We start from the raw sequence: 14,014 nt of genomic DNA on the forward strand, positions 1-14,014 counted from the left end.
GCCCTATTAAGTGACTTTACATTGGTGTTTCAATTTGTTTGTTCACTACCTGTATATATCAATATATTGTAAGACAGCAGGGAGGAGGTTAAATCCTCCCTGTAGAAAAACATGTGCGTAGGCACATTTTTAATTGTTTTGTTAATTGTTTTATTGTTTAATCATCACCTGCACCTGGCTATTATTGAAAATTAGAGCCAGGTGCAGAGTTTATAAGGAGAGCAGTCTGTCTGCTCCTGGCTGCTGCTGATGTGTGTGTGGAAGCCAGACTGTGCTGGTGTGGGTACAGCCGTAGAACAAAGAAAAAAAAGGTAAAGTGAAGCCTTTTTTTGGTGTGTGCTGTCTTGTTTATTTTTGTTACAGGTAAACAGCTTAGCTGTCCTGTCTTCAGTTTAGGTTCCTGATTTGTGTTTTAGTTATTGCTCAAAGAAGAGCTAGGTGTTTGTTTTGTTTATTTTGCTTTTGTGTTTTTGTGTTTTCATTAAAAATAGCGCAACCGCGCTTTCAAAAATCCATTTCTGTGTGTTGGGTCGGTGTTTTTCAATATACTGTGAATTTATCACTGCAGTTTCCTTCTCATCGTTGATATTTAAATGCTTTTGTAGTTGTGCCTGAAGTACAAGTACAACTCATCCTTTTCTCTCAGAAATTATCCAAGCAAGTAAAAAAGAAATATTTTAAAACCATTTAATACAGCAAAGGAACATATGTCATCAACAGGATTTTAAATAAACCGCTCATTCGCCAGACATTGAGATACCGGTATCCTGGAATGTGACGTCACTTACTTGGTGTGAGTAGCGTATAGCTTTTGGATTTACAAAGACCTGGGGAGGACGGAAGCCAATAGGGAGTGAGAAGAGGCGGGACTAAGGGAACAGGATGCAAGCAGGAAAAGTGAAAATAAAAAATGGGAGACCTGAAAAGTTTGACTACACTGCACGCATACAGTTTAGTTTAGTGAAAACTAAATGTTTCTAGCCCTAAAGGTTGCTTGAGTAGGATAGCGGGCACAGAAATAGTACATTCACTCATATTTGCAAATTAATTTCTGTATGTGTGTGGGCCCCCCTCTGGCGTCAGGGCCCCGGACGCTTGCCCGGGTTACCCGGGTGCTGATGCCGGCCCTAAGTGTAAAATATAGGAGGCAGCTGGAAAGGGATAGTCTGTATTTCAAATTAAGTAAATAATCCATATCAAGTCATTTTAGTTGAAAAGAAAACACTTACAGCTGGAAGAGCAAAGAATGAGACTCCAACGAGGGCAAATGTTCCAGCCAGGAGACGACCTGCCCATGTTTTAGGGGTTTTGTCACCATAGCCTATAGTGGTTAGGGTTATCTGTGAAAATAATGTATACATAATGATGAATATCTTATTAAGATCTTCAATATAAATATTGTATAATAAGTTTGCTGGTACATTCTTCACTGTACATGGTCTGTCCTTATTAATTAATATAGAACCCATTCCCTTGATAACTGTAATATGTTATTTAACACATAAACCAATTTGCCCAACAGAGAATTATTGGTTACAATATTAAAGGTTTATCAGTGTTTCTAATGCATTACTTGTGTTGTTTCTTGTCCATGCTATAGTACATACGTGAAAGTCTTATTTGAAAATGCTTGCTGTTGTTCCTTCCTTCTGTCATTATGTATGGGTAACAAAGACTCTTATGACAAGGGACAACAGTACTAAATTCAGTGTAACTTTGAGGAGGCCTTAAGTCAATATAACATAAGGCAAAGAACTGAATCATAATGTTTCAGGGACACAGCCATTTGTCCTTTTAGTCCAGACTGGGTAATCAAGATGAACTCAAAGACATCTCACATATGTTAACGTAAGAATTTGCTGGAACTGTACATTGGCTCCTTACATCATAGATCAAGTATCATTATCTGGGATTTAAACCAGAAACCTTATGCCAGGTGCCTTGTCATCAAGATGAAAATTAAATGGTCATTTTTGGTCAAGCAGACAGTAAATCTAAAGACCAGATTCAATAAACATTTTCTGAAGGTTATAAAAAAAAATTAAAAAATGAATGTCATTATTATGAAACTGTAGAGAAAGATTATCACATAACGTCAGCATCAGCAGATGGGCATTCGGAACAGCTAAAGAAATGTATCCCTGGAATCACCCAGCCACTTTATTTAGTACCTTTTTTTTAATGGCAAAGCATATTTCAAGCCTTTGTATTTAAAGGGTTGTTATGAAAGGGGACAAGCAAAACAAAACAAAACAAAAAAACATACATGAAAAATGCATATATGGGTGGGTGTGTGTGTGTGTGTGTGTATAAACAAGGTATAAACAACGACGGGCCGTGCGGTTCTCCTGATATATATATATATATATATATATATATACACCACGTCTGGGGTGGTGATAAGCCAAGGGCCTTTAACCAGCCCAGAAGTGGTATCATCGGAATTGCACGGCCTGAAGTGGTTTATACCACTTATAACACGGCTACCTGTCATTTGGGGGAAGAAAAATAATTAAAATAACTAAAACACATTTTAAATTAAGACAAAACCAGAAACTCTTATTGTGTAAAATAGTCCCAAATATATTTTAGTGTAATATAGTCCCAAATTTAATTTAATTTAATATGATTTATTCTTTACTTATTAAAAAATAAATGGCACATGCCCGTTTATTGTGAATTTCTGCATTGAAAGTGGCCTCTCGAAACTAGAGGACTGAGCACAAGCTGATGATGTGGATGATCTGGGTGGTTTCAAATGACACTGAGGAAGGCAAGGAGCAGCTGCTATGGAGGCTGAAGCTGGATCTTCAGGTGAGTTTGTGTCCTCGTTATATGTGAGGTGCACATATTCAAGTCCATTTTCATGCTTTCGGATCTCAAAAGATGTTTTTGTTCGTCGGACACCCACGTGTTCACATCATGCCAGATTAACACTAGAACCGCCATGGCAGTCATTTTGACGGTTTGAGGTTTTTAAATTTAAATTACTCTGCGTGTCTGAAAGTTATGCGGTTGTCCGTTTATGACTTTTCCTAAATGCATGTATTAAATACCCTGACGGTGTTTGAAAGGCAGGATCACGAAAATAAGGAAGTTATTATTATTTGTTTATTTGTTTATTTAGTAGACGCCTTTATCCAAGGCGACATACAGAGACTAGGGTGTCTCACCCAAAAGACGGAGCACAAGGAGGTTAAGTGACTTGCTCAGGGTCACACGATGAGGCAGTGGCTGAGGTGGGATTTGAACCGGGGACCTCCTGATTACAAGCCCTTTTCTTTAACCACTGGACCACACAGCCTCCTTGATTATAATTCCGCCCACCTAGAACCACCAGAACAGTCATTTCAACTGCCTTTTACCATTCATGTTTTTATTTTTATATATATCATACAATATTCTTGGCTTTGGGACTCCCGGGGTTGGGGAGGTGGGATCCGGCTTAGACTGTTTCTCCTCACCGCTCTGCGGAAACTCCTACAGGCCGAGTGAGCTTGGGGGCGGAGATTTGCTGGGCTTGTCTTTGTCCTCCAGAGGCCAGTAGCCTGCAGACATCTGCTGTCAAGTTCCTATGTGTAAAAAGACGCTGATTGGCTCGTGGGATCAGAGGACGCCTCAGGTCCTTGAGCTGTGTGAGGAATCGCCGCAGTTAAGGAGAAAAAAAAATAATAATAATTGGGCACTGCAAATTGCGAGAAAATCAGGGGTAAAAATAATAGGAGATTCTAAATTATAAAAAAAAAATAAAAAATAAAAAAATAAACCCTTTTATGTTTAAGTGTTCATTTAAATACAGTGTTTCGGCTGTGCAGATGTTTGATATGATGTGCTTGAATAAAACTTTTGAGTTGTATCCCCTAGTTTGTCTTTAATTTTAATATTATTACTATTACTATTATTATTTGTTTATTTAGCAGACTACGGTGTGTGAACTATGCATCAGCTGCAGAGTCACTTACAACTACGTCTCACCCGAAAGACAAGAGCACAAGGAGGTTAAGTGACTTGCTCAGGGTCACACAATGAGTCAGTGGCTGAGGTGGGATTTGAACCGGGGACCTCTTGGTTACAAGCCTGTTTCTTTAACCACTGGACCTGTTGTTTAAAATGTAACCATCATAATGACTGCTGACGGCGGTTTTAGGTATGAGTACAGTACACCTTCGCTAGAACGCCCTTCATTATAACGAACCTTTGGATATAACGAACCCTGGACCTCAAATAAAAAAAAAACTAAGAAAGATAACATAAACACACACTGTCAACATCCCGGTCTGTACACACGGGAGACCCCTCCGCAGTGAAGTCAACTCTTTTGTCTTAATAAAAAGCGCATGCTGTGTAACTGCCTCTGAAACGAAAATCATTTCATGTTTTAATAAAGCTGGAAACTATAGTGATTGTTTGAAAAAAGGAGTAACGCAGACATATCTCTGTCGTGAATATAGGATATCAAAAAACACTCTGTTTTTTGACTTGTTCAGCAACCATGCAGCCAAGCAAAATTGATTAAAGAAAAAACAACAACAAAAATGGAGGTTGTGATGAACTTTTCATGCCGGGTTGAAAAGCTCAGTTTGGGATTCTTGCATGTTGTATTACAATTTGGTGCACTTTGAAACGATTCGTGTCAGATTGATTTTGAATAAAAGTTCAGCTTCAATTCAGGATTTTTGCTTTTTGTACTGTGTCTTAATTCTTTAACGAATAGGATAAAGCAAAGGCAAAGAGATGAACAGGTACAGGTAATTCTACTTTTATTCACAATCTCTTCTCATTAACTTACTCCAACAGTTTATCGTTCATTTTGATTGTCCTTTCACTATAGCAAACCCCTCTATATAACGAACAAAGGCTTGGACCCCAACGGGTTCATTATAGCGAGGGTGTACTGTATAACCACGGCGGTTCTAGTATTAAGTTGAAAATCGAACTAGACTTTACACAATTCGACCGTGGTGTCAGGGGATAGTGCCTCAGTTTCCCACAGATGCTTCAAATCCAGGCTGGTAATATGGGGGGTGGTGTCTGGCCTTGATCTTTACCTGCTTTTCTAAAAGTCTTCATGACTGACAGGAATATGTTCTTGTTGGTTTTAAACTCATTGTCATCAGAGATGTTAAAACTTCTACTGTTAAAATATCTATTTAATCCAGCTCTCAGCGTTATAAAACTGAATACTGGTCGCCACTTGAACTTCTTGCACTTGCATAAAATTCCCTTAATGTTGTAGAGATTTTTTGGTCTTATTTCCTTAAAATTAATGCCCATATATTTTTTTTTCTGTCTTTTTCTTTAAGCCAGTTTTTTTCAATCTTTGTTTTCTTCTATTTCATTTAGCTGTTCCTCATCTATTGTTATGTGTCTAATCTTGACAGTTGCTGGTGCTGTTCAGCCAATCAGAGGTTTTTATTTTTCCAAGCCATGTTATAAATATAATATAAACAGACCATTTAATAAATATATACAAGTAGTGAACAACAAAATGGAAACACAAAATGTAAATGAGGGACACCAAGTGTATTGAAAGCATGGGCTTCCACACAGGTGTGGCTCATGTGTTAATTAAGCAAATAACATCCCAGCATGCTTAGGGTCATGTATAAAAATGCTGGACAGGCCTGGTTGCCTATAATGATGGCTTTCACGAGCAACGTTGTCTAAGGTGATGTTGGCATGGAACTCCGAGGGAAAGACATCATCAGCAAAGGGCAACAGTGTGCGGAACCGCATACTCCAGGATTGTGATATTCGTGCATTAATTTGAAGTGCAAGGCAAAACAGGCGAGCAACTGCACATCAATTGACTGCAAATTTCAACCTGGGGCGCGAGCAGCCAGTTTCATCAAAAACGGTCCGCCGAGAACTCCACAGAGCAGGATACCATAATGGCCCAATGTCCTATTAAGTGACTTTACATTGGTGTTTCCATTTTTTTGTTCACTACCTCTGTGTGTATATATATATATATATATATATATATATATATATATATATACATACATACATTCACACACACAATAATTCACAGCATGCTTTATTGCATATTACAAATGAGATTTCCTTACCAAGCCCCACCACAGTGCATCTGCATATGTATCAAAATCCTGGATATTATTTGGGTTACCAGTGGGTGCGGGAGTTAACTCCATATCAGTGTCATTTTTTTCGACCAAGTAAACAAGGAATGATGCAAGGATGAGGGACAGGAATCCAATGTACCAGGCAGTGATGAGTTCCTAGAAGTAACAGAGTTTATTAATAATAAGCTAACATGTGGCTGGGAAAGACGGATGATAACACTAGGCCCATTTTGTTTTTTAACTAAAACATAGACAAAACCTTATAATTGTTTACCACAATAAATATGCACAGTGATTTCAATTGTTTTCTGTGTTAAACTATGCATTTACCATAGTTACCATGGTTTGCCAGGTTTTTAATATGTTGGGCTTTACAACATTATACCATGCTTTCACTATGCTTTATTACACTATTATTTTACTGCACCTGTACATCATTATCAGGGACAATAGGTAGTTAAACAATAGGGATGGATCACAGAAGTGTGAACTAGTAGTTATAAAGAAATTATATTTTAAATAAACTACAAACTTTTTTTAGTACTGAATGGGAGAGTAAAACTTTAACAGCTTGTTTCACAGACCCTGCTTAGCACTAATCCTAATGTAAGGTTGTCCAATCTTAGTAGTAACTGGGGTCTGTGAAACCAGGCATATGTTTCCATGGCAACTTTCAGCATTGCAGTACGCAGATTTGTTTTTTTTAATCTTACCTTGCTGTGTGCATAAATGGCTGAGCCTAAAAGCTTCCATGTTCCTCCCCTCCTGTCCATCCGAAGCATCCGCAATATCTGCAGAAAACGCAAGCTTCTCAGGGATGTGGCCAACACATTCCCCTCATTCTGTATAATCACAACTGGCACTGAGGCAATGAGTACAAAGATATCTGCAAACATAAAAAAATAATAATTGAATACTTCCCCATGGGCTCTATTTTGAAGCCTAAAAAGATGCTGAAACACATAAAAACAGGGTCATTTGTTAGCATTTGCTTGAAAGCAATATTAAGAAACATAGGGACAACAACATTTAAAAAAAGGTCATGGTTAATCACTGGACAGTCATACAGTTTCCCTATCACATTTTGGGTAAACAGTGGTTAGAACAGAGTGACAGTGGGGCTGTCCTATTCAAAATAGGCAGGAATCCCCACAACAGGAGAGAGATGCCCAATACAAGTGTTGCCATGGCAATGACCAAGGTAACCCTCTGTCAACAAGGGTCTCTTAAACAACCATACTGTAACTAAGTTCAAGGATAGGTTTCTTAACCTACCTTCTATAAATCTTGGATGAGAGAGCCAGTGCCTTTGGAAGAAAGTATCAGGTCCTGTCACCACATTGTGAATATGAGATCATAGTAAAATGGTAAGTATGGTAAAAAAAAATATATATATATATATGTATATATATATATTCTGCTAAGAAATAAATAATAATAATAATAATATATATTATAATTAACACTGACTTTTAAAGGATTCCTGTGGAAAACAAATAACTAAATGTTAAAGGAGTATTTTACCTAAAATACACAAAGGCTTCCTGGCAAATTTCAGACGCCCCCTCCATCCTTTATATCGACAACAGCAACCAGCAGCCCAAATTCTTAAAGCAAACTCTAATCCAAATATGAAAATGGTGAAGGTTTCCTGTGCAAAGACAGACATAGACTTTTTTAATGCACGTATCCGTAAAAGCAAGAAGCAATACGTTTTCATTACCTTTGTATATAATGTAATGTTTCAATAAAAATGTATTAGTGCTTGTAGCTTTGTATTTATGTTAAATGGTAACTCATGCAGTAGCTATATATATATATATATATATATATATATATATATATATATATATATATATATATATATATAAATATTTATAATATAATATATAATATTTATAATATATATAAATATATATATACAGTGCCGTGAAAAAGTATTTACCCCTGTCTGATTTTCTGCATTTCTGCACATTTTTCACATTGTATTTGGTCAGATTTTTTTGTGGGTTGTAGTAGTATAGGGAGTCTGAGAAAAAAAATGACACCAAAGTTTGGTGCTTCTTTCATTTGTTTGGTGTGCAAGGTAATCAAACATGCAATCTTCAGGTGTGAAAAACTTATTGCCCCCCCTAGTTAACTCAACCCAATTAAAGGGATAATTAGGGTCAGCTGTCTGAGTACTTTGGTTAACAACCAGGCCTGATTTAGGCCAGCCCTGCCCAATATAAATCTGACTAACTTTGGCCCTTACCATCAGAGTGAAGTTGTCAGCACACAGGTTCTAGAGGCACATCATGCCACGAACAAAAGAAATTCCTGAAGAACTCCGGAAAAAAGTTGTTGATGCCTATCAGTCTGGAAAGGGTTACAAAGCCATTTCTAAGGCTCTGGGGCTCCACCGAACCACAGTCAGAGCCTGTGGCGGAGTGTCCCGCCCCTATGTATTATTATTTGTATTTTTGTTTGCGGCGCGGGTAAAAGCGCCGCGTCTTTTATTATTATATTTAAAAACCCAGTGAGGATGCATGGCTGATCAGCTACTGATTATTTAACTAGCTGACAGTCATGCATCCTTACCAAACGCGTGCAGACTCTGGCCGAGGGGTAATAAGATAATTAACAACTAGTTAATCCCTGCAGCTCTCTGCACTCGGGGTGGAGTGTACAGAGGAGAGTACGGGGAGCGGAGAGAGCGAGCGAAAAATCACGACAGTTAAAGACGACTGCTAAACAGTATTTGTTTATTCGTTTGGCCCTTGTGCCTTTTTGTTTTGTGTTTTGTTTAAATCTTTTGTTTTGTTTATTAATAAATACGCTGAGTGCCGTTTCACTCAGCTTCAACCGCCCATTCATTGTTTTGGTTTCTACTTCCTGGTCCGTGACGTCACCACTGCGAGCCAGACTGTCACATATGGTGTCCTGCGTGGGACAAAACAAATGCCTCCAACAGTCGGACCAGGAAGGATAAGGACATTTTATTTATTTTTTTTCAAAAAGTATTTTTTGTGTGGGTTTTTTTTGAAAAAAAAAAAAATAAATAAAAAATTTTAAAAAATGAGGAAAAGTAGCCGGAGGAGAAAGCAGCAGCAGCAGCAGCAACAGCAGCTGGAGGCGCAGCAACAGCAGCCTTACCTTACCACACTGGACTTCTGCCTCACCTGCCTGAAGGGTGAGGAGTGGTGCTTCGCGGTTGGTGAGGTCGGGCACGTGGCACCGGACCAACCCCCTCCATGGCAGGAGAGGAAGGAGCCTGAGCATCCAGCAAGGGTGAGAGAGGACCCACATCCTCCGAGGCGGGAGAATCCTGTCTCCTCTGAGGGGATCTGGGACTGGCTAGCGGAGCCTGAGAGGGATATAATGGTGGCCCTCCCTGCTGTGATCAACCTCCTGTGGGTGAGAGATGGGGAGCGCTGGGAGGCCTGGGAACAGACACACCACCCAGCATCCCTCCCAGACATCGCAGCCATGGTGCTCAACTACCTGGCTGCAGATATGGGAGGGGCCCCGCTGCTGTTTCCAGCGCCAGAGGGAGAGGAGCCATCACTGCCGTCTTCAGTGCCAGAGGGAGAGAAGTCATCGCTGCCTTCTCCAGCACCAGAGGGAGAGGAGTCATTGCTGACTTCTCCAGCGCCAGAGGGAGAGGAGTCATCGCTGCCTTCTCCAGCGCCAGAGGGAGAGGAGCCATCGCTGCCTTCTCCAGCGCCAGAGGGAGAGGAGCCATCGCTGCCTTCTCCAGCGCCAGAGGGAGAGGAGCCATCGCTGCCTTCTCCAGCGCCAGAGGGAGAGGAGCCATCGCTGCCTTCTCCAGCGCCAGAGGGAGAGGAGCCATCGCTGCCTTCTCCAGCGCCAGAGGGAGAGGAGCCATCGCTGCCGTCTCCAGCGCCAGAGGGAGAGGAGCCATCGTTGCCGTCTCCAACGCCAGAGGGAGAGGAGCCATTGCTGCCGTCTCCAGCACTAAGAGCAGAGCAGCAGGAGCTGCCTCTGTCTCCACCACCACCAGGAGCAGAGCAGCAGGAGCTGCCTCTGTCTCCACCACCACCAGGAGCAGAGCAGCAGGAGCTGCCTCTGTCTCCACCACCACCAGGAGCAGAGCAGCAGGAGCTGCCTCTGTCTCCACCACCACCAGGAGCAGAGCAGCAGGAGCTGCTTCTGTCTCCACCATCGCCAGGAGCAGAGCAGCAAGAGCTGCCTCTGCCTCCGCCACCTCCACCAGCAGAGGGTGAATGCCTGCTGGTTCTGCCTCAACCGCCGTGGGAGGACTGCTTGCCCCTCCCACCTCCACCAGCAGAGGGTGAATGCCTGCTGGTTCCGCCTCAGCCGCCGTGGGAGGACTGCTTTCCCCTCCCACCTCCACCAGCAGAGAGTGAATACCTGCTGGTTCCACATCCACCATCATGGGAAGGACTGCTCCTGCCCTGCCTCGCACCACCCAGGGATGCCTGCCTCGCACCGCCCAGGGATGCCTGCCTCGCACCGCCCAGGGATGCCTGCCTCGCTTTGCCCAAGGATGCCTGCCTCGCTTCGCCCAAGGATGCCTGCCTCGCTTCGCCCAAGGATGCCTGCCTCGCTTCGCCCAAGGATGCCTGTTTCTCCGCATCGCCTGGGGCTGCCTGTTTCTCCGCATCGCCTGGGGCTGCCTGTTGCTCCGCATCGCCTGGGGCTGCCTGTTGCTCAGCATCTCCTGGGGCTGCCTGGTGCTCCACATCGCCTGGAGAGCCACCAGCTACAGGGAACGAGGGAGAAGTGGAGCTCCCGCTGCCGCCTCCATGGCCAGGGGCTCCCCTCCCGAGTTCACCTCCCGAGGGTCCGCTGCTGCTGCTGCCGTCGCCTCCCGAGGGTCCGCTGCTGCTGCTGTCGTCGCCTCCCGAGGGTCCGCTGCTGCTGCCATTGCCTGCCGAAGGTCTGCAGCTGCTACCTTCGCCTCCCGAGGGTCCTGTTTTGCCTGGGGTCGCTACCAGTCCTGCCATGTGGCAGGAAATACTGTGGCTGGAGCCCCACGAAGGGCAGCTGCTGGCCACGAAGAAGGGGGGGGAGGTCAGAATAGCAGCTCCCCCAGCCGCACTTTTGCGGCAGGAAATACTGCGGCTGGAGCCCCATGAAGGGGAGCTGCCGGCCACGGAAAAGGGGGGGGAGGTCAGGAGACCAGCTCCCCCAGCCGCACTTTCGCGGCAGGAAATACTGGGGCTGGAGCCCCGTGAAGGGCAGCTGCCAGCCATGAAGAAGTGGGGGGAGGTCAGGAGACCAGCTTCCCCCGCAGCAATTTCGCTGCAGGAGAAAGGGTGACCGGAGCCCCACGGAGGGGAGCTGCCGGCCATGAAGAAGGGGGGGCAGGTCTGGAGACCACCCCCAAAATTTTTCTGGCCAGAGGAACCGGCCTGTGCGTCGTCCACTGGGACGCTGCAGTTGTTTGGGTGGGAGGAGGGTGGCCGCCAGCTTTGGCCCGTTGCTGCCCCTGTTCCTGCGCCGGGACTGCTAACCGGGACTTTGGGGACTAAGGGGGGAGGTGGCCGAAAAGGCCATGTGTGCTGCGCACAAGGGGGGGCATGTGGCGGAGTGTCCCGTCCCTATGTATTATTATTTGTATTTTTGTTTGCGGCGCGTGTAAAAGCGCAGCGTCTTTTATTATATATTTAAAAACCCAGTGAGGATGCATGGCTGATCAGCTACTGATTATTTAACTAGCTGACAGTCATGCATCCTTACCAAACGCGTGCAGGCTCAGAATATATAAACCTGCAGCTCTCTGCATTCAGGGTGGAGTGTACAGAGGACAGTACGGGGAGCGGAGAGAGCGAGCGAAAAATCATGACAGTTAAAGACGACTGCTAAACAGTATTTGTTTATTCGTTTGGCCCTTGTGCCTTTTTGTGTTGTGTTTTGTTGTTTTGTTTAAATCTTTTGTTTTGTTTATTAATAAATACGTTGAGTGCCGTTGCACTCAGCTTCAACCGCCCATTCCTTGTTTTGGTTTCTACTTCCTGGTCCGTGACGTCACCACTGCGAGCCAGACTGTCACAGAGCCATATTGTCCAAATGGAGAAAGTTTGGGACAGTAGTGAATCTTTCCAGGAGTGGCTGTCCTGCCAAAATCTCTCCAAGAGCAAGGCGTAAAATCGTCCAGGAAGTCACAAAGAACCCTAGAACAACATCCAGGGGTCTGCAGGCCTCTCTCGCCTCGGCTAAGGTCAGTGTTCATGACTCCACCATCAGAAAGATACTTGGCAAAAATGGGATTCATGGCAGAGTAGCAAGGTGGAAACCATTGCTCAGTAAGAAGAACATGAATGCTCGTCTCAAGTTTGCCAAAAAGCACCTGGATGATCCTCAAGAGTTCTGGAACAATGTTCTATGGACAGATGAGTCAAAAGTGGAACTTTTTGGCCGACATGGGCCCCGTTATGTCTGGCGAAAACCAAACACTGCATTCCACAGTAAGAACCTCATACCAATGGTCAAGCATGGTGGTGGTAGTGTCATGGTTTGGGGATGCTTTGCTGCATCAGGACCTGGACGCCTTGCCATCATTGAAGGAACCATGAATTCTGCTCTGCATCAGAGAATTCTACAGGAGAATGTCAGGCCATCCGTCCGTGAGCTGAAGCTGAAGCGCAGCTGGGTCATGCAGCAAGACAATGATCCGAAACACACAAGCAAGTCTACATCAGAATGGTTGAAGAACAAGAAATTTTAAGTTTTTGAATGGCCTAGTCAAAGTCCAGACCTAAACCCCATTGAGATGTTGTGGCAGGACCTGAAACGAGCAGTTCATGCTCGAAAACCCACAAATGTCACTGAGTCTAAGCAGTTCTGCTTGGAGGAGTGGGCCAAAATTCCACCACGGCGCTGTGAGAGACTAATCAATAACTACAGGAAGTGTTTGGTTGCAGTTATTGCTGCTAAAGGTGGCGTAACCAGTTATTGAGTCTAAGGGGTTGATTACTTTTTCACACGGTGGCATTGGGTGTTGCATAACTTTCTTCAGATGAAATTACTGTACTGTATTTGTATTGTAAACAAACTGTAAACCAACAATGTCTAAGTTCTGTAGAGTTCACAGAAGACTAAACTATGGAAGGATGTGATATATATTAATCCAGGAGTAATGTTTTAGTGCAAATGTATTAGTATATGTTTAATATATTGCACACTACAATAATAATGCTAATATCACTAATAACAATTATAATAATAATTTTAACTTACCAATATAACAAGCCAGTTTGATACCTCTTCATATTCTTTAAAAGTTGTCAAGATGGCCAAGATTAAACACCCAAGCACAATCAAAAATCTGAAGAAAAAAAAACATTAAAAATACTATATAGACAACAGTATATGTAGCAGGGATCAATGAAATTGTTTGCAGTAAAATATGCATCTCTAAAATAAATCTGTTTTATTAGAATGACAGAAGTTTTTCATGTATTTAAACTTTCCAGAAATATTGTCACAGGGCCCTCGCATGTACAGCTATGGCCAAAAGTTTTGCATCACCCTAGAATTATCTAATTTTGCTTCAAAAAATCAAATGAAACCTGCTGAATAATGTTATGTTAACATATTAAATTACATACCGCTTTGTAGTTTTCCATATACTAAACAAAAAACTGACCAAAATTAAAAAATGTAACATTTCGAAATCTAACATAAAAACAGACGATTTCTGAAGACTTCACAAATCTTGACAAGTGTTACTCAATTAGAAGTAATTAAAATGTGACAATTAGAAGTTGTAACGAGTAGATTTAAGCTATATGAGCATGATTTTTACATAGATTTTGTAACTTCAGAACAAGCCACGGGGAAGAGCCATACCTCCTCAGAAACACACTCAGCCATCATTGCACTTCATAAGGAAAGTTTTAGCAATCCAGATAGCCAACAGAGGTTATGCTAGCCAAAGCACAGTATCTGGGATAAACCAG

General features: G+C 42.8%; 1 protein-coding gene across 1 annotated transcript in view; it reads right to left on the reverse strand.

Moving 5' to 3' along the window:
- LOC117435285 (potassium voltage-gated channel subfamily KQT member 3-like) overlaps positions 1 to 14,014 on the reverse strand; it is a 159,658-nt gene that overhangs the window by 55,658 nt on the left and 89,986 nt on the right. The window contains exons 2-6 of the mRNA XM_034058333.3: positions 13,293 to 13,380; positions 7,611 to 7,737; positions 6,800 to 6,972; positions 6,072 to 6,242; positions 1,230 to 1,340 (exon numbers count right to left, since the gene is read on the reverse strand). Of these exons, the coding sequence (XP_033914224.3) occupies positions 1,230 to 1,340; positions 6,072 to 6,242; positions 6,800 to 6,972; positions 7,611 to 7,737; positions 13,293 to 13,380 (670 nt within the window). The remainder of the gene's footprint in view (positions 1 to 1,229; positions 1,341 to 6,071; positions 6,243 to 6,799; positions 6,973 to 7,610; positions 7,738 to 13,292; positions 13,381 to 14,014) is intronic.

This window comes from Acipenser ruthenus, chromosome 3 (assembly GCF_902713425.1).
Source record: "Acipenser ruthenus chromosome 3, fAciRut3.2 maternal haplotype, whole genome shotgun sequence".
In the NCBI taxonomy this organism is placed as follows: Eukaryota; Metazoa; Chordata; class Actinopteri; order Acipenseriformes; family Acipenseridae; genus Acipenser; species Acipenser ruthenus.